The sequence below is a fragment of the Lipophrys pholis genome, assembly GCF_963383615.2.
Source record: "Lipophrys pholis genome assembly, chromosome: 4".
NCBI lineage: Eukaryota > Metazoa > Chordata > Actinopteri > Blenniiformes > Blenniidae > Lipophrys > Lipophrys pholis.
Window position 1 is genome coordinate 34,339,801 of NC_137637.1, and position 21,238 is coordinate 34,361,038.

General features: G+C 41.5%; 1 protein-coding gene across 2 annotated transcripts; it reads left to right on the plus strand.

The window, feature by feature from the left end:
- Nucleotides 1–6,481: 6,481 nt before the first annotated feature.
- prxl2b (peroxiredoxin like 2B) lies at nucleotides 6,482–19,089 on the plus strand. 2 transcript variants are annotated; one of them, XM_080461685.1, is made up of 7 exons: nucleotides 6,482–6,684; nucleotides 8,021–8,225; nucleotides 9,811–9,862; nucleotides 10,602–10,665; nucleotides 11,378–11,453; nucleotides 13,712–13,830; nucleotides 18,490–19,089. In XM_080461685.1, the coding sequence occupies exons 1-7, from the start codon at nucleotides 6,622–6,624 to the stop codon at nucleotides 18,514–18,516; spliced, it is 606 nt and encodes a 201-aa protein (XP_080317811.1). In that variant the 5' UTR covers nucleotides 6,482–6,621; the 3' UTR covers nucleotides 18,517–19,089. The 2 variants fall into 2 exon arrangements, with proteins under 2 accessions (XP_080317811.1, XP_080317812.1); XM_080461686.1 differs by lacking the exons at nucleotides 13,712–13,830; nucleotides 18,490–19,089 and adding an exon at nucleotides 12,410–12,721 and having other exon boundaries at nucleotides 6,515–6,684.
- Nucleotides 19,090–21,238: the final 2,149 nt, after the last annotated feature.

Genomic DNA, 21,238 nt, shown 5'->3' on the forward strand with positions numbered 1-21,238 from the left:
ACCTTCATCTTCATCTTCATCTTCATCTTCATCTACCCTCCACTACAGAACGCAAGTATCTGTGTGCAACCTCATCTATAGTTTGCATGCAAACATCTGTGCATCCTCTGCTATACAGTATGCTAATCTAATCTAATCTAATCTAATCTAATCTAATCTAATCGTATCAGTTTACATGTGTATTATCTGTGTGTATCCTATATTGCAATATACATGCAATATTTGTTTGCCTTGCCCGATCCTTTACACTTTAAATGCAAACATATATGTGCGCCCTCCATGACAGTTTACATACAGCCGTGATCAATTACAGTAAACACCTGTGTGCATGTCCCATTAAAGTACCTTCAACCTTCTGTGTGCGTCCTCTATATTACAGTACATTAAAACATTTCTTGTTTACGTGCACTTCCTCCGTTTGCCTATACAGGCAAACTTCTATCTGCCCATACTGTGCCTCTATAGTGTGCATACAATCAGATATGTCTGCAGCCTCCATTACCGTTCACATGCAAACGTCTCTGTATGTGTGAGCCGCCCATGAGCCCGGCTGGGCAACACTAAATTAAGAGAATCAGCAGCATATGATTCAAAGTTTTATCTAGATTCAACAGCTGCAAGCAATTTAACTATTCCTACTTAAACCGACTGCCTTGCAGGAGGTAGAATGCTTTCCTTCTCTTGTTTATTGTATGCTGTGAAGCTCTTCATGTCACTTACTGCTGACAGGTGCATTTGTTCAACCATCACAGACCTTCAACTATGCTCAAGCTATTCCCAGAGACTGTCAGAGTCGTCTGTGTTTTCCCAGCCCAGCAGATGAGTTCGACGAGACTATTGAGTCTCTGGGTAAAGGTCATGGAGCTGTTAAATATTACAGCAGGTGGATGGAGTACAAAGGGGGCCGGGATTTATCAGCCAGGAGGATTTCCTGGGGAAGGGATGTCGGTACATCATATAAAGGGGAGGAATAGGTCAATGATTGTAGTCATACTCAGATGATGTCCATGGATCTAAGAGCAAAGTTTAATCCATTTAGAATCCTGCATGGAATTTACTAGACCCAAAGTAGACTCTTTAGACTTGGCTGAGGAAACACTAATCCATACTTAAGGTGTCGGATATATGAAGGAACATTTATACACGTTGGTTATGTGTCAATATTAACCAATAACTGCTCAAAGATAAACTGGACGCTGAAGTGTTGTCTGCTTTTTGTCAATCTCTGAAAGGAGGCTGTTACCATGAGATGGCAAATAATCGAGGAGAAATTGGAAAGGGTTTAAACTTATGAAAGAATTTCACTTAGGCTGCAAGACAGAGCAGAGAACTCTCTCAGAAAGGTAGCAGGACATGATTATTGCGTCTCGAGGAAGAATAACTGGAAGCACATAGTTCAGAAATTGTGCTTGATGTTTGTTTGATGTGTGAATATCAGGATTAATTCTGTATCCTTATTTTTCCCATCTGGTCTTTTTTTGCTGTTCGATTTGCTTTATTATAATGACATAATTTAAAGTGGTGCAGAGTATCGTGCACCACTGGAAATCATCTCTATTATCACTATCTATTTTGATGTAATTCTTTGGATTTTTTAAATGTATTTTTTTATTTTGTGACCCACTTGTGCACATCTTTAGCTCAGAAACCAGGTGTGTGGTGTTATATCTATATTTAGTTCTTAGAGGGAGAAGAGTGTGGAGCTTTCCTTTTCCCAGGAAAAGGTCAAATCAAATCTATTTTGTTAAGGATGGCCCACTTTGGCCCACATTACCTTTTTTTTTTTTTTTTTTGGGAATGACAGTAAATGTACATTTGTGTGATGTATGTGAAGATACTCACTATTACTCAAAAAAATAAAAAACAAACCTTTTTAACCCGAGTGGATGAGGTTTCAGTTTCTTCTCTTGTACCTCCTACTTTCTCCATCTGCTCCTCTGTATTCTAAGCAGCAACGTGACAGACAGTGCCGGTCCCTGCAGAAATACTGGAGTGTTCTCAGGGCCACCTGATAGCAGGCTCACCATGTCTAATTGACTTGTAGTGGAATAATCTGGCCTGCAGGTTGTGCACCTGTACTCATGAGAGATGTCATGTCGTAATGAAGTCATTGTCACTGCTTTTCTTTTCGAATGAAATGATGCTTATTTTATCTGACAAACTAACACAATTGACTGTTTTTTATAGGAAGAAAAAAAAAACATCTTCATAGTCTAACAGGGCCACCTACTGCGGGATAAAGGTTTCTATATGAACGACTGAAATTGAACCAAGAAAACCTGAAAGAAGTTCACACTTTGTCTTTATTGATCGTCATGATTTTAGCAGAACTCACATTTCTAGAAGACATGGTATTATAAGTGTAATTAAAGCAGCTGATCACGGATCCTGGCACTCCCACGCACATCGCATGTCCAGGTTTGTGCACGTCACCCCACTTCCTGTAACCAGCAGGTGGCGCTATGCCCGATCGATGTAACCGTCTGAAGTCTGTGATCAGACGTGGACGCTCATGCAACTTGTAAAATTTGTAAATTTGGGCAAAAATTCACCAAAATCCATCACATTCCTCCAAATATCCGACTTCCTGTTGAGATATCGGCATCGACAGCAGGGAGGGTTTGTTTCGTCTTGGCCCGTTACATAGGTGTGCTGATCGTCATAGCTCTTGCTGAAATGGGATTCTGGGGCTACCCTTTTCCAATATGGCAGGTGGCGCCGTTGATCCATTTCGTAAGTCACGACGAGTGTGCAAAGTTTCACAAAAAGTCATGCTTGTTAAGTCCCTCAAAAACACAATTTATCTTGGCAAAGTATCTTAATAAATAATAATCTGAGGAAATCCAACCGGTCCTTCTGCACTTTCAGTGCTCGGACCCCAATAATTCTGCCTATGGAATATGGAGGGCTTGATCAAATGATGTTGGAGAACGGTGAGACCTATTTGAAAGCTGTTTTAACTGTGAGTGTCAGAAGCACCTCATGGAATTATTGTTTGGCTTTTCATCTCTGTACGATCGTCCTTATCCAAGCAGAGTTGAGACGAATGTCTGCACTTTTGGCGTTCAGGGGTGGAATGGGGAATCGGAGGAAAACTGGCACTTGCTGCAAACAAATGCATTTTTAAAGAGAAGTGTTTGCATTACAGACAAAGGTGACCCATTATTTGAAGCACAAGGCCTGTAGCTACATTTTGATGTATAATGTGATAATGATGAGTGAGAAATGTGGCCTCAGCAATGAGAAAGAAGCGTTTTTTCAGCTTTCAAACTATTAATTTGATCTGACATTTGCAGCACAATGTGTCGTTTCCATGGAAGGTGAAATATAAATAGCTGCTTGTTCATCTGCTGTTCCCCGTCCAGGGAACGGTGAAGCAGAGTTAAGTGACCTGCTGGGAAAGCTCAAGGTCATGGCGAGAGAGGGGCAGGCCTACAAAACCCGGGTCCAGGACCAGATCCACAAGCAAGTTGGTGAAGGAGCAGGAGGAGCTGCATAAAAAAGTTGCATGTCGCAGCAGGTCACGCCAGCAGAACACTGAGGTCACCCTGAAACTTCAGGATCAGCTCAGGGAGTTGGATAACGTGAGGGAGGAGGTGGTGGAGGAGAAGCAATGTGGGAAGGAGCTACAGAAAAAGATCTCCAGCGTGAAGTCACAACTGGTAGGACTGAACAAAGAACGTTCAGATGTAAAGAGAATCTTCAGGGTCATATGAAGAGGACAAACTACACAGGGAGACAGAGGCCAGAGGCCAAAAACAGTCGTCTGAGAGACGAGCTGCAGGCCCTTCAGATTAAGGAGGATCACTTCCAGCAACTGAAGAAAAAAGTGAAGAAGGACATAAAGGAAGTCTGCTCTCACATTGAAAAAACAATCAGCAAGTCAACTGCTGCTTATAATGTAAGTGGGGGGGTTCAGTCCACGATGAAGATGATGAGAAAGAAGTCGGAGAAGAACGTCAAAAAGCACAACCCTGAGCTCACTGATCTGGAAAGAATTGTAAAAACAGAATATGAACTGAAAGAGTTCATGACCACCAAGTGCAGAGAGATGTGTGGGCATGACAATGAGCCTGAAACGAGAAGCAGACAACTGTCAGAGCCGAAGGAGCAGATGAGAAGGGCCTCTGGGGAAGAGTCTCCGGAGGCTTTGGTGGAGGCGTCTGAGAGGATTCAGGCTGTGGCAGGTGTAGTGGTGCGCTCACGCGCATGCACGCCAGGCGGCCCTCACGTTAGACCGCAGCCTTGTAAGCAACTCGTTCCACCTGCGCGTCCATAGGTTTGACCTGTCGTGTCACCGTTGGGCCACGCCCCCTGTCTCTCCGGAGTTTGAGGGCATCCTCGGTCCTTGTGTGGAGTGAGAAGATTTCCTCTTTGTGTGGATCTTGTGTGGGATGCCCTGGTATTTCTGGGTAAGCCATACAAACCCCTCCGATGTAATTAATTAAGCCAGGCTTCCAACTAAATCTAATTAAATTTTGTCAGGTCTCAGAGTGCGGGTCTCCCCTTCTGGCTCTGATTTCCGTCCTCCGCCCCCCCTCTCCTGTAGTCCACTGTTGTTGTTCCTCAGTAATGGAAGTTCTGTTTTAATATGTATTATTTTGAATGAGTGAATGAGTGTGAAAGTAGATTCATTTTTAAATGAAATAACTGATTGTAACCCACATTGTAAAATAAAGTGAAATGTCTATTCTTATAATACCGTCTCCTGTCCCTCAGTCCATCTAAAGAACCTGTGCAGCCTTTTAAGGTGGGATTATGTTGGGGATGCTGGATTTCCAGCTGGTGTTGTAAAAATAAATAAGTCTCCAAATTATACGGCTATATTGTTAGTATCTACACGCTACGGCCACACAGGCGAGGACAACCTGGACCTGCAGGTCAGCAGCTTCACTCAAGGTGCAGACCAGAGTAAAGGACTCCTCAAATCAGTTTATGAGCACAGTGAGGAGGCCGTGGCACCGAGACATCAAATTAGACAGATTGAAGCAGAGATTGAGCAGCTTACAGTCCAAGGTTTGCAACAGGAACAGGATTGTTGCCCTGAGCTGAGTGACCTAACTCAGCAACTAAAGGAGGTTGGGTCTGAAAATGAATATCATGAAAAGCAAGCCAGCGCCAAAAGCAATGTCTGGGACGTGGTCAAAGCAGGAGTGACCAGCATATTGTCCATCATGGGGTGTGACCCCTCGGTGGTTGAGGACAAGTTGGAGTCCGGTACAGAAAACAACATCATGTCTTGTCTGGCCCTCTTTGAACAAAAGACCACAGCGGTCCTCGTCGTCCAAGCCTTCCTCAAGTCTAAGAACAGCCTGACCGCTCTCCAGGCCTTGCCACTATCCTTCGGGGTAAAACCCCAGACGTCCTCCGACAGGAGATTAGTAGCCAACATGAAGAACTCGATGTGCATGATGACACAGGAGAGTCTCCCAGAACTCACGAGGAAGCGCGGCCACTTTCAAGACAGGAAATTTGGGAAAAACTCATGAAGAAGTTCTCCTGAAAGATCATGAGGTAAAGCCTCATAGACCATCTCGCACATCCAGCACATCCCGAGGGGGGGGGGGGGGGGGGGGGCTCGGTGGAACACACCGAACACAGGCAGTATTTTTGCTCCTAAGTTTAAGTAGTTTAAGAAGTTCAAGCCGGTTTAAGTCGCAGCAGCTCTATTTCACTGCAGTTTAAAGCAGCAAGCCTCCAGACGTCATTTGGACGGTCAATCTACGAAAAAGACAGCCGAAAAAATAGCGCCCAGCTTGCTGAAAGACGTCTAACCAAGGCTGCATACATCTTGCACACGTTAAAAAAAAAGAAGCTCGTAAGCAGAGATTTTAAAAGTGAAGCACTCGACTGACTGTAAATAAAACGTGTGATTATAAATAATGTGACTAAATATATAAACTGTGATGTTGATAAGTGTGAGACTGTGATTTTTAGTGTTGATTTTGTGAAGTAGAGGACAAACACACACATTATTTTTAATGTTCAATATGCAAATTGTCACAGAAACAAAACGAACGAAAATGAAGGTTTACATCACTTTCAGTTGACACTTGCTGGTTTGCACATACCTTCTTCGACTTTGCCCTCCTTGGGATTTATGTTATGAAACGTACAACCAGAGATTAGCAGAGCTATAAAATGCACTTCTAGTGAACAAAGCAAACAAAGGGAACGCAATAAATCCTGTGACCTTTGACCTCACCTGCACTGAACCTTATGCAAGGCAAAATATTAAATAACAGTGAATGTTTTCAACTTTGTGCCACCAGTTTCACTTCAAGTTTAAGTGGAAGAATCGAGAGTGAAATACTCAGATTACTTTAGAAAAATGCTTCAAAACAAACAAAATATTCTAGATTTGTGACGTGAGAGTGGACGTGTGCCGCACAGCGAAGTCCCGCCTCCTCGTCTTGAAGCGCGTCCTGTGATTGGCTGAGGTTTCAGCACTGGTTGAACCTGATTGGAGGAGAGCGTTCGGGGGGGGCGTGTCAGGAAGCTTCTGTTTTGCAACAGTCGCAGGGGCGTGAGCGCGAGTTCCAGAAGAGTTATTTACTCCCACGAGCTGCGAGTCTCAAAACTGCTTTTAATCCACGACATCTGCAGCACGAACAGTAGAAAATGTCTAAAGTCGACCTCGCTAAAGTCGGGAAGAATTCCCTGAAGAGTGGCGACAGTGGAGAGGTGAGTTTAACTGAGCCGAACGTTCACAGGTCGTCTCTTTAGAATAAAACTGTTATCAAACCTTCACAGGGCCGGAGAGTTAGTGACTTCCTCATTCCTTCTAACATTTCTTCTAAACAAGCACTAGTAAATTGTTCTACACGTTGAGGTTAGAGTAGCTTGGGATCAGTTTTTCATGACATGAAGTTTCTCTTTCTTACTCTCAAATGAGTGAAAAAGTCTGGAGCGCGTCACACCTGAGATTAAATCTCTACCGGCTGCTTGTGGGTCAGAGGATCGACTCCAAAACGTGTTTCTAAAGCTCTGGTTCAGTAGAATATGAAACGTCTGGGCCCCTGAGGTCTTCAGGAAGAGTTTATCACTCAGAAGAAACAAGGAGAAGAAGCTTCCAGTTCCTCCGCTGCTCCCCTGTGGAACTAATTAATTTGAATTCAGCATTAAAACATTATTATTCAGGCTTTCCCATGTATTTCCCTGTAAACAGAGACAGTCAACACAGATATGTCCCTTGTTGAAGCCAGTAATATAAGAGTTAAATGAATGACTGTAAATGACCCTTATTTAACCAAAATACACGCATTAGAGAACCTCTACTTTGACATTCATGAACTTTAAAACATTTCAACAAGACCTGCCGCTGCTTCAGTTCAGATGATCTTAAATGACCTTCTTCTTCCTTATATCAATATTGTTTGGGGGAATCCTCTCAGAGCCACTAAAACAGACTATGTTATGATCCATCCATAATTATATTCTGCAAAAAAAGACATTAAATTGTTGTGGTGTAATACTCAGATATATAAAGTAACCCAGCAACATCTTATTTATTAATCTTTTAGCTGTGAAATCTGAAATCGCTGTGATTCTATACTGTATATTCATGGGCACAAAGGTGAATAAAACATTCTTCTTTTAAACTGGAGGGTTGAATTTTCCGCTGTTTGAATGTAAACGGTGGAAAAGGGTTTATTCCCTGGAGGGTCCTGAGGGTGGCCCCCCGCTGAGCCTGACGGTATTAGAGCCGTCATTACCGCTCCGTACTTAAATAACCGCCGTGTCACGACGTAATGACGGTCTGAAGGGAATTCAGGCGACATCATCACGTCACCTTGAATAACCGTCTTGTTATATCAGTATTTATATCTCACGCTCTCATATCTTTTCACGTCACTTTTATCTCTCTGGATTTACATAAAACACAGAAGACACTTTGGTTTGTGAGGTTTTTATAGTTAAATTGTGTTTCTGCGGCGTGCCGGGTGACATTTCTCTGAGCAGCCGTTGCAGAGCTTTACGCTGAGTAAGCGAACGTTCTGAATGTGACCCTGCGTCTCAGGCGGTGGAGCTGCAGTCGCTGTGGCAGGACCAGGCGGTGGTGCTGTTCTTCCTGCGCAGGTTCGGCTGTCAGGTGTGCCGATGGATGGCGTCGGAGATCAGCAAGCTGGAGCCCCACCTGAGGGCCAACGGCGTGGGGCTGGTGGGCGTCGGACCGGAGGAGCTGGGCCTCAAGGAGTTCAAGGAAGGAGGATTCTTTAAAGGATGTAAGCGGCACTCCTCACTCTTCACTCCTCACTCTTCACTCCTCCGACTGCAAGAAGCACGGTGAAATATTCTCACAGACGTCTGGTCCAATGGGGTCTTCTGGAACCACAAACTGAGATGGTCCTTCAACCATCACGTGATCACGTCCTCGTGAAGTGGAACTTCCTGGTTTTTGTTCAGCTTTAAAGGGGACATATCGTGCTAAATCCACTTTTTTTAGCCCTTAAATGCATTTTGTTGTATATTTAGAGTGTTTAGAAGTACAGAAAAGTTCAAAGTAGTCTCTTCAGGTGCTCCGTTGATATCTTTATATTCTGTTTTGGTCATATTTTGCGATCGGTTTCGATTTTTCTATTCTCTATTACGTTTTTTGAACAATGACGTCACAGTATTCGCAGCGGAACTGCCAAATTAGGACATCGACACTTCGAGCAATCCGCCATTTTTGTTTCTCGCTGCGATTTTGTAGTCCAACCGAAGTTACGAGAGGATAAGTGGAAATGTTCGGTTGTTGGATGTAGTAACCCACAAGCTTCGTTACACCGTCTCCCAGCATCAGAACCTTTTCCAAGTGCCTGGTTGAGTTTTATTTTTCACAGAAATGTACCCACATCTGTGGGTAAGGTCATTTTTGTGTGCGCGAAGCACTTTAAGGACGACTGCTTCAGCAACCTCCGCCAGTATAAAGAAGGATTTGCCGAAAGACTTTGTCTGATTGAGCGGTCAGTTCCTTCTATCTATGGAGACGACGAACAGAGCACTTCGGTAAGCTGTATATAACGCTAAAAAGTGTGATGATAAGACGTCCCTGTCATTGTTTTGTTAGCATTAGCAGTCGCACCGTCTTCATATGTTAGCGCTGTGTGCTCGTTTTAGATTAGAATGTAACTTCTGTGTTAAATAGTCGTTGTAATACAGGCAGTATTGTAGTAGTGGGCATGGATGGAGAAGTTAGTGTAAATATAGTAACACACCATTGCGTTACATCCATATGAAGACGTTGTTCTTCAGGTGCATCATGGTCATTTTCATCTGGCTCCGCCGGGTCCGACTCTGGCTCCAACATGTATGGCTGGATGGACAAATCTTCCGTTGTTGACATTTTGTAAATAATGTGTGAATATAAAGTTTCTGCGCCGCTAGATAATTGTATATGTTCTATCAAACTACAAAGATGGCCGAACAGGGTGGCGTTGAACCGAGTGTCACCTCTGCAACCTGGAGAGGAGGCGGGGTATGAAGAGACCGCCCCAAAACCAGTTGCTCTCAGAAGCGCATCAGAAAAGGGGTTGAAAAGGGGCCTGTGGAGCTCTAATAATGAGGAATTCAGACCCAAGCATTGCAGTTCCGCTTTATATAGACCACAACTGTATGATTTATATGTAAAAAGGAAGGATTTAAAAGCATGATATGTCTCCTTTAAGTGTCTCTTCTGTCCTGAAGGACCTTTAAACAAATAATTATATAAATCCGGACGATCTGACCTTCAAATTCAGTCAAAGTCTGACGTTGTGTTTTTGTTCCTCTCAGTCTCAGCAGCCATTTCGGACTGAATGATTTTAAAATCTCGTTTTTATTTTTCAGCTATTTATGTGGACGAACAGAAGAAATCTTATAAAGATCTGGGTTTCAAACGGTGAGTGTGCATTGTTTACAACCTGTTTAATGAAGTTGATTTTGATTTAATGTGCTGGAACTTTTAAACAACCATGACACCAGATCAGGGGTTCTGCAACCTTTTGGACCAGTACATCCATTTTTGTGATTTTTTTATTTATTTTCCTCCCACCAATTCAAATGTACCTGTAAAACATCACGTTTCATATATTCAGTAGTTTTTAATGGTGAAGATTTCAGTACATTTTCAGCTGTTTTTGTAGTTTCATCCTTCTTTTCCTTTATTATTCAGACAATTTGGACTTTTTGAATAGAATAAACAAACCTGATCAATCCCAGAGTTAAACCCCTTTAAGCGTTGCTCCACACATAGAAGGAACAGTGAATATCAAATATGGCAGGATGGAAATAAAATATGAATATTTACAAGGCTTAACGCTGACTAAGGACATTTTATCTCTTTTCTAGTATTTGAATTATTGTGTCGTTTTTCATCCAAGAGATAAAATTCATTGTGAAAACGACTCTTGTGTGTAAAAAAATATAAAAAAGTAGAAGAAATGTTAGTTTCAGATCATTTAGAGGAAGAGGATCCACTCCAGAGCTGCAGGCTGCAGACCCCTGCATGAGGAACTGTCCTTCAGATTTTCTAGATCATTCTTCTCTCATCAACCTATAAAGAATTAAAATGGCCGCCTCATCCAATGAAAACTGTCATTATGGTTCTGATAAATGATGAGAATATTTCCCTCCCAAAGGTACACAGCGCTGAGCGTGGTTCCTGCTGCTTTGGGGAAGAAAGTACGCGAAGTTGCTTCAAAGGTAGAAATTCTCATGGTATCCTCATCCTCATCCTCATGGTGTCTTCATCCTCATCCTCATGGTGTCTTCATCCTCATCCTCATGTTGTCATTTTCCTCATCCTCATATTGCCTTCATCGTCATGTTGTCTTCATCATCATCCTCATATTGCCTTCATCCTCATGTTGTAATTTTCCTCTTCCTCATGTTGTCATTTTTCTCATCATCATATTGCCCTCATCCTCATCGTCATGTTGTCTTCACCCTCATCCTCATATCGCCTTCATCCTCATGGTGTCTTCATCCTAATCCCCATGTTGCCTTCATCCTCATCCTCATGTTGTCTTCATCCTCATCCTCATCCTGTCTTCATCCTCATCCTGTCTTCATCCTCATCCTCATATTGCCTTCATCCTCATGTTGTCCTCATCCTCATGTTGCCTTCATCCTCATGTTGTCTTCATCCTCATCCTCATATTGCCTTCCTCCTCATGTTGCCTTCATCCTCATTCTCATGGTATCTTCATCCTCATCCTCATGTTGCCTTCATCCTCATGTTGTCTTCATCATCATCCTCATGTTGCCTTCATCCTCATGTTGTCTTCATCATCATCCTCATCCTCATGTTGCCTTCATCCTCATGTTGCCTTCATCCTCATGTTGTCTTCATCCTCATCAGCTTAATTCCCTCATATTTAAATCGACATGTATGTTGATTCTCTGCTGCTCTCAGGCCGGCGCTGAAGGAATCCAGGGAAACTTTGCAGGAGATCTTCTCCAGAGCGGCGGCATGCTGGTCGTGGCCAAAGGTAGAGTGGCTAATATTATGTTTTAATCTCAGAGGCTCACTCTGACGGTCCCACAAACGAAACACCTGTATTCAGTACTCAGTATTCAGTACTCAGTATTCAGTACTCAGGAGCGAGTGATTTAAAAAAACAACAACCTGGAATTTAAAGTCGTATTAAGTTATTCCATTGCAAGTTAAGAGTGAAGTCGGAGGAGGTGTAATAGAAACCTTTAGCCAATTATTAATGAGACTAATCAACTGCCTGATCTTGTCATTAAATGACACAACGTCGTTAGAAATTTCCCTCCATCTGCCAACCAAACATAGAACCGGTCCACGACCCGGTCTGGGAAACAATAAATTCAAGGAATTTCAACTTGGAAAAAAATGTTTGTAAGAGCAAATGAAGAAACTCAAATCCACAAGTAGAAGTAACAAAACAAAGGTAACTACTCATATTAGTGTAATTAAATAGCAAGTAATTGTTGCGTTTTCACTTTTAAATACCGAGTTTTACTCAAAATGAAGTATAATTTACATCGTCTGAATCATGAGTTAAATAACCAATCAAAGCTTTTCTGCTTTTTATTTACTTTTATTCCCCAAATCTTTCTGAGGAGGATTGAACTTGATATTTCAATACAGGAAAATTCAACTGAAGTGAAATAAGTGGTTGAATTGTACCTAATATTGTTGGTACTTTTAAATTTGAATAATATTTATTTGATGAGAATAAGCTGCAGGTTAGCAGAGGTCACAGTAGCAGAGCTCAAACCCAGTTTAAGAAATTCTGCTATGACCTTTATTCATCAATCCTCTACGCAGCAGTTTAGGCCTGAAGGGAACCGGATCTGATCCGATGACACGAGACAGTCCATCCGTCCATCCGTCCATCACAGGACAAACACACAGAGACAGAAACATACGCTCACATATGTGGAAGGAAGCCCGTTTTAATTCCTGATCTATGCACAGGAAGAAGATGCAGATCTGCAGTGAAAGGCCCTGGACTCAAACCAGGACTGTCCCTGCTGTGTTTCAGGAGTGCTAACCACTACACCGTCACACTCTTTCCACCTCTGCTCAGTCAAATCTGCCTTTGTTAAATCTATGGGCACAAGTAGCAGTTCAGCAGTGTGTCCTCTAGAGGGCAGTGCTGCGTCGTGTCTCATCTCAGACCACCCTGCAAACACCTGATTCCTATAAATGGACCAACATGAAGCTCCTCAGACGGATGATGAAGAACAGCTTATTTCAATCAGGAGCTAATGACTCGCTTCTCTTCTGGTTTGTTTTTTTTTTAATTATTATTTTTATTCCATTCAAACAAGTTAAAGTCAGGTATTTTGGGTTAAATGTTCTTATTGAAAGACACAGACTGACTTTACTTTACAGACAAAAATACTGACAATATTAATAGTCTGAGTGAGTTCGGTTCCTCCTATAAAAGCTTTTCTCTCGGTTACTGAAGTGAGTTCTCTCAATCGGCGAATCGCAGGTCACTTTGTCCTGCACTTCAAACTTTCTAGGCCAAAAATGTCTCGTCTCTTTTCTGTCGGACGTTTCTCCTCTTAGAAAAGCTGCTGAAGAAGCTTTTTCTCTAAATCTGAATGCTTTATGAAGGACGTGTAGTTAAAGGTTATTAAAAACAAGATGCTTGGCCAGTAAAAACAGACTGTATAACACATTTCACCTTTTGTCGCATGTCTTGACGCTGCCATTGTTTTAATCCGTATCTTAAACTTTGCAATATTTCTTGTCTTAAACGTACATGTGAGCTTTTTGTTTTACGTGAAATCAATAATACTTCGAATGATGTAAAAAGGTGATGTGTTGCTGGTATATTTAACAAAATGAGTAACGATTCCTCCTGCTCCGACCCATTTAGTCTTGTAGTTCCAGCTCTCGCCACAAGACGTCCTGTCGAGTCAGTATAAGGAGCCGCAGGAGGAATCACTAACGCGTCACAGGCTGGAGGTCCTGGATGTTTCACTGTCCTGGTTTGTGATAAACAGATTTATGTCATTTATCTAATTCACCCGAACTGCAACGAGAAAACGAAAAGAAGCGTGAAAACCAGGCGAAGGATGAAAGTGACTCAATACTGCCACCTAATGTACAACAAAGCTTAATGCATCACATTGTACATAGTGCCGGGTTTAGGACGCTGCACTCTGTGTAATTTATGCTTTTTTAAGTGTTTCCCAATCTTTAATATCTGGGATTGTAACAGATACGTGCTAATAGCTGTGATTTGTATTTGTTTAAACTCTCCAGGTGGAGAAAAGGTCTTACTGCACTTCATCCAGGACTCTCCAGGAGATCACATTCCCCTGGAAGACATTTCTAAAGCTTTGGGAATCTCAGCCACAGTGAACGCGGGACAAAGGCCAGTGGTAAGCTGTCCCTCAGGCTCGCTCTCATTTTACTTTAATTCTCAGATTGCTGGGATGTGAATCTCTTTCTTTAGTGATGAATCAGCAACGTTAAGCACCGATGGTTGTGAAACATTCTGCAAAAGGCGTTTTGTGGTTTGAATCTCGCAGCTGCCTGGTGTGAGAGTACAGGCGGAGGGTTTTATTTCTTATCAAAAGGTGTTCCTCAGGGCTCTACACCGGGACCACTTCTCTTCAAAATATATGGAAATTGTTTGGATATGAATATGCAAAATTTGAGTTTTATACTATTAAGAGTCATCAGCATATTATCGTAGCGTAGATTATCCTGAGACGGCTGATTGACACTATTCACACTTTGCATTACCTTTAAATCACAACTTCCCTAAATCACACAGATAAAATCAGCAGTTTAAACCTCAAACATCAAAAGCATCAAACATGTGTTGCTCATAAAATACACAGTGAAAATATTCAAGCAGGTTTTAATTAGATTCAGACACACAAGCGATATAATATTTGTGTTGAAAGCAAATAAAAATGTAAACTTTTCTCCAAATCAAAATGAGGTTTTCCTCAACATTTTATTTTCCAGGTGGAGCGCTGCAGCATCACAGTAGAATTATCTGTTTTTACAGATTATTTACTGTCATTTACTCCCGATACACAACTTGAAGTCGAAGTCACAGTTGTGTTTTTAGCGGTTGGCGGTTTGCCTGTCATATTTCTGTCCACCAGAGAGTCCAGAGAATATTTCTGCATGAATCTTCGTGACTCTGTTTGCTTTATTTTTCATTCCTGATCGCCGAGCGCTCACCGCCCTGTGAGTTCTTTCTCCATCTGCGGAATCTGGTATACAAACACATATATTCTTGTTTATGGGGCAATTCTGCATCTGTGTTTTTATATCCTGTTCCAGATCATTAAGAAAAAAAAACCCCGGAAGGTCATTGGATTCTCTCTACAAATTTAACTAAATCAAATTTAACCAAAGTTTGTAGAGAATTCGGCTTCAGCTCCGTCAGAGTGAGTCGGTCTGAAGGTTTTAAGTCCTTTTAAAACAGTGCGTCTCGTTGTTAGTTATCTAATAGCATCACTAGTTTTGCTCTAGTTATTCCACTAAATTAGATTTCATGGTTACATAAAGGTGAATCGATGAAAATAAGGTTAAAATGTGTTGGAAAAGCTGTGTTGAACAGAATAGTTTCCAATGACATTGTTGTGGGGCTTTATTCCTCTCAGGAGACTCGGTTTTACGTCAGCACAGACACATGGATCAGTACGGCCTCTTCACACACAATTTCACACTTATTACACCATCTTCATGCTCCGTCAGCGTCGGTGTCAAAGGCCCCGAAAACCTCTTAAACTGGAGTGATAATCTCTGTTCTTGGAAACAAGCACAGGAGTTCTTAAGAGGGCAGCAGGGATGTTGGATAACCAGGAAAAACCCACTCTGTCATCCTCACAACACATTTATGAAATACACGGGGGAAGTGTAGCTTCAGCGTTCTCTGCAGGGTTACGGATTTAGTTTTATGCAATTCCTTGACTGATGGTGTCGTTTGACCGTTTCTCCCTCGTGTCATTCTAAATGTTTGTGTTGACCAGTTTAACTTTCCTGAAGGTGTGAGGCGTGTCGGGGTCAGAGCACTGAAACGTTTAGGGCTTAAAAATACACCAGGACTTTGTTTAGTTCCAAGATGACGTCTAATTAGGTTGGGTTAAGTTAGATTAGGGTCACTAAGATTTGACAGGTTTAGGTTAGAGAGGTATGATGAGTTGGGTTTGATTCAGATGGTTTAGGTTAGCCTGGAGGAGGGTGGGTTAATTTGATCTGGTTAAAGTTATGTTGGGTTAAGTTGGATTAGGCCGGGTTAGACTGGATAAGGTTGAGTTGGGTTAGATTAAATCAGGTTTATCTGGGCTGGACAAGGTTGGGTTAGACTGCATTTACACATACCCAGTTTAAAAATAAATAAATCTAAATTTACACTGACTCACATATCCAGCTGGTTCAGAGCTGCTATGGGCAGCCAAACCTGTAGGGGGCAGTGTAGCAAGAAGCCATGATAGCCAATCAGAATCCTGGAAAACAAAACAGGAAGTCACGAATTGTGACGTAAATATCCAAACTCCATTTCGATGTTTCCCTCCAGAACCAGAACTCGTTCATATGTGGTTCCAGTTCTGATATTTTTCTACATCGACTGCTTCGTCACTGATAAACACTGGAGGAAGCGGCCCCGCCAGAATAAAAGCCGTCCTCTCTTTTTACCTCATTCTCCTTCTTTCCTCCTCATCTTGTCGCTCGTATTTAACAAACATTTGAAAATTAATCTACAAGCTGCCCTGTGTTGCCAGATATGACGGTATCCCCCATTTGGGGAGCCAAACTCTCTTTATTTGGTGCATTTGTGTGTTTATGGCGTGTTGTTTTTTTTTAACCATACATATAATAGTTTTAGAGTTTTAACATGATTCTACACAGGCTGAGATTTGGGCTGGTTTTTATTGAGGTGTGGGTTTTACCTTGTTTGGGCTGGAAACAGTGAGTCACATCTGGCAATCCTGGTGCTGGCCGGTGTCGGATCCATATTTACTTCCATGAACGGCGTGACGATCAGTCACACGGCGGTCTGATAGAGGTCGCCTTTACACTGGAAAGCGAATGTGAAAAACGTGAAAAGTGAATTGAGCACTAAGACCTGCAGAGTGAACGCGGCGAAGGTCTTCACTTTATTTCTTTCTTTACTCTCGTCTGCTCCTCTGATCAGCCTTGATTGTTGTCTGGTGTGTCTCCTCAAGCTCCGCCCCCCCCAGCCGGTCCAGTGCGTCCACCTCCTCCTCAGTCTGGCTCTTTGTCTTTGTTAATCCCGTCGGGTTAGCAGAGGTTCAGGCTGTCATTGCTGAGGCCAAATCAGTCGAGCAGTTTGTTTCCAATCCCTCGTCTCACTAAGTCCGTGTTCTGGAGTGTTTCTGGGCAACATGCTGCAGAGTCACCGTCGGAGCCATAAAACACCTTGAATGAAGGATTATGGGTGATTTCACTGTGAAACTAAAGTTTACAATTTACCATTTTACCTGTAGATCAGATTACCTCACAAGAAATCTCACAATGCAGGACAGAAACAAAGGAGACAGGAAGGGTCGAATAGGACAGAAGTCCAAAGAACCAAGTCCAGGAGGAAGGAGATTGACCTGGCAGGCGGAGACACCTGAGCTGCAGGAAGCTGCTTTACAACCATCACATTTGACCTCCTCATCCTCCAAGTATTTGTGGGGTTTTGAGCGCAAAGTTAAATTTCCAGTTGTGCAGCAGGGCGTCAAAATCATTTCTCCTGTTTGTTAGTCGGGGGTGTTTGAGTGTCGTCGTCCGCTGAAGCCACAGCCTCGTTCCAGAGCCGGCTGGCGGCAGCGTTCAGCGTCGCGTCCGGCTGCCAGGAGTGTGAAAGCAGTGACGCCCTCATGAGGGCAGGAACAAGGGGAACCTGTCCGAAAAAGAGCCACACCAGAGTGAAACGCTTGATTCTAATACGACTGGGCTCCCGAAAACAACAAAACTATCATGAGAATGTGGCTCTGCTACAAGAATGTTCGTTTTTTACCAGAGGAATTAGTAAATCACAAAATCATTGTGGCGCTTTGCCAATTTATGAGACTCTGCAGGTCATAGAACATAATGTAAAAGATGTAAAAGGTGTGCTTAGTTTCAGAGTTGAAGCTCCTTTTGGAGGATTTATGAATAAACAGAGAACTTTTGTATGAATGGAGGTGAATCAGCAAGCAGCTGCTCACTGCGTCTCCGCTGGTTGTCTTCATTGATGATCAATACGATCTCAACCGACTCCTGCTTCTTCCACAGTAACACCTTCCCTCTTTTCAACATTCACACACAAGCAGGTGCAAATAAACCAGATAGTTTTTATAAAACAACCAAACGCAACACGAGGTGAAAACAGGAAAACTAAACCCACTGAGCCAGGGGTGTCCAACCCCGGTCCTGGAGGACCCCTGTCCTGCAGGTTTTTAGTTCCTGATGATGATGTCATCACCCCTCATTGTGATCAGGTGTGTTGGAACTGGGAGGAGCTAAACCCCCCAGGACCGAGGTTGGACGCCCCCCGCACGAAGCAAAGACTTCAGTAAACCGAGGAAAACGTGAGGGAAGGTCTGAAAATAGGGAAATAAAGACGTTAAAGCAGAAAAAATCAGCAACAAAATGTGTCAGCAGTTGATTGATGAACATAAAAATCAGTTTTGACTTTTTAAAACAGGAAACAGATTATTTGCTGCTTTCCGGTTGAATAATCTGCCCCCTGTTGGTCAGTTCCAGTAACGTCCCTGAATTGAATCTGCAAGACGTCTCCTCAGTGATATCGGTTTGCTCTTTATTTTCTTATTTTAATCAGGTAGAAGTTTTCGTTGTGTTTCTCTGACTCGTGCGTTCGACTCTGCTCTCCTGCTGCTTCACGAGGTTCCGCTGTGCTTCTGATTGATATCCACATGTTGTTTTATTTCTTTACACTCAAAACATCTTCCGGTTCAAGGTCACATGTTTTAGTCAGCGGTCGGATCGTCCTGCTGCAAAAAACGTCCCGATCACTTTTTTTCTCTTTTTGCACGTTGAACATGCGACTTCTCTTCCCTCTCTTGCAGTGCAACGATGACGTTTGCGCGCGATGATGTCACAGACTGGACGAACCTCCCAGCCAATTGGAAGATTTGTGAATGTAATGAAGATGTGGAAATGAATTAAATTAACGCAAAGCACAATTCTTTATTATCACAAAGTTACTCTAGATTTTTTGGGACGTTAATTATCTTTTGTGAAAGTTGTGTTCATTCCTTCATCTTTACTTTGTTGGTGGTTTTATTGCTTTTTGATGATTTTACATATAATTTGCAGTAATGTGCCTTTTGTAAGCCAGTCACTGATTGTTTTGTACATCCTGCTAATAAATTACATCTGTGGCTTTGAAGGCCTCTGGAAATAGTTTCATATAGAAATCAACAGTTATAGATGCAGTTCTGAGTATTTTCATGCAAAAGTCCAAGTTTTTATTAATAATCCACACAAAAAATATAATATATTCATATTATTCTATTTATATTATATTATATAATATGAAAATAAAAAACAACATACACAAAGACAAACTCAAAAATCCTTTCATAATCAGTAAATCAAAACATCTGTTACAGATGAAAAATGATCTATTCAGTTTGTTTGTGGTTTTCAGAATAAAACACCTTCAGTATGATGGGAGGACTTTTTCTTTATTCCAGCAAAACCTCAGAGAAACTTCCCAAAACTACAATCAATAAAGTTGTGACGGATATTTTCCCAGTGTTACTGAACCTGCCCTTCTAGCAGGAATGAGAATTTCCTGAGAATTCACTGCCTAAAAAGTTTATTTACACTTAAAGAAACCCAATACGTTTATATTTACACCTTAAAGAGCAGGATTGTGAAGTAACCCTTGTATCTGTAGATCTTTATTGAGCAGTTGTAATTACTACGCTCCACACGGGCTTCTTTTAAATCCTCACCAGAAAACTTTTGCTCAAGTTTTCCATTGAACAACCGATTTTACTTCATTATATTTATTCTGATGATTGATTCTCTTACTTTATGATTTTCTGATTCACTTTGTTCTAATGGATTCCTTTCGAGGTTCTATGAAAATAATTCGCTGCAAATAAGCTTTTCACTATTTAAAGTGACCTTAGTTATTTATGCAGATTGAATTCTTTTTCTTTAACTTGTCAGTGATGAACTAAGACGTGGAATAAAAGCTGGTTCCTCCGTACGAACGACAACATGATGAACCGTGATGCAGAAGGAAAAAAACAACATTAGATGAGATGAGATATACGACTTTATTATTTCCCTGGGACACGGAGGTAATCAGTGAAGTAGTGAGATAAACTTTATCACAGATGAACCTGAAGCTGAAAACAGAAATGTGTTTCTCTGTTTAATAAGACGAGTCGCAGTTCATAAGCGACTTTTAAACTTCAGAAAGACGTTTGGATCTTCTAATAAAACTACCTGCTGTACGTATACCCTACATGTGGGTATATGTGCAAATACATTTCTGTGTATATAAATTGTATGTGTGTTTAGTAAAAGTAATATTTGTATGTATAATTGGATATAGTCAAACAAATACGTATCATATTTATTCTATATTACATATTAATGATTTAAAAACATATATAATTTATTAATCCCTTTGTATCAGATCATTTGTCTTATTCTAATAGACCGAACATGAATTGAATATTAAATAAGTGGAATCTAAAGGAAATGATATATTATTTGTGGAGAAGGGGTGGGATTTAATAAGTTATCCTCCTTTTTGGACATGTTATCTGATTAAATAATTGTTATAGTTATTGTTATAGTATAGAATGTTGTTCTGCTGTAATTATTCCCTGTTTGTGTGGTGAAATATGTTTGATTATCAGGTTGTGCACGGTGCACTGACACTGATTCTGAGCATGTCTGAAATGAAATAAAAAAAATGAAACAACTCCTTTTTAAAGCAAATTGTTATGAATGCTTTTAGATCTACAGATTCCTGACAATAGAGATGTCACCTGGAGGGAAAACTCTTGATTTTATGCAGAATTGTCAACATTTAAACTTGTTTTGTTGAAGAAAAAAGCCCCGAGCAGGGTCAGTCTGTTTCAGATATAAATCAAAGATGAAATTACACATTTCAAAGAAAGAGGCTTGAGGTCACACCACTGGAGACGGTCACTTTAATGGCAATAATTACTGATCCGAGCCACAAAAATAGCAGTCTAGATAATTACATAGCAGCAAGAACATCCATAAAACATCTCTGACATCTAAATTCTTGCAAAGCAGCAATTTTATTCCATAAATATTCATTTGGATAAATAACCTCCTGACGAGCGTACGGATGAAACGTGTTCATATATCAGAAGAGAAGAAATGTGTTTGTACGCGGCCGGCGGTTTCAAAACGACACAAGTTCACAATTCTGGTCGGTAAATGTGAAGCTGAAGGAAAAGTAAGAAGAAACGCGGTCCGTCTCTCTCACCTGGTGTGGATCTTTTCTGTAGAACATCGAGTATCTACAGTCACACGCTTTATATTACACGTCCTTGGTGTTCAGTTAACGTCTCTGAACTCTTGTACTTAAAAAAAGAAAACCAGGGAAAATATCCAGGAGCCTATCGCGTCGCTCTCTCCAACAGAACAACAACAGAACAACAACAGAACACTTTTTGCATCCTAAGCTAGAATTCAGCCTCCAGCATTTCTTTCACCGACTTTTTTTTAAACATGATGACGTTTGACATTTTGGGAAACGGTTTCCTGATTTACTGAAGTTTTCCTGCGAAGCTCGACGTCAGCAGCGACCAGCCTCTT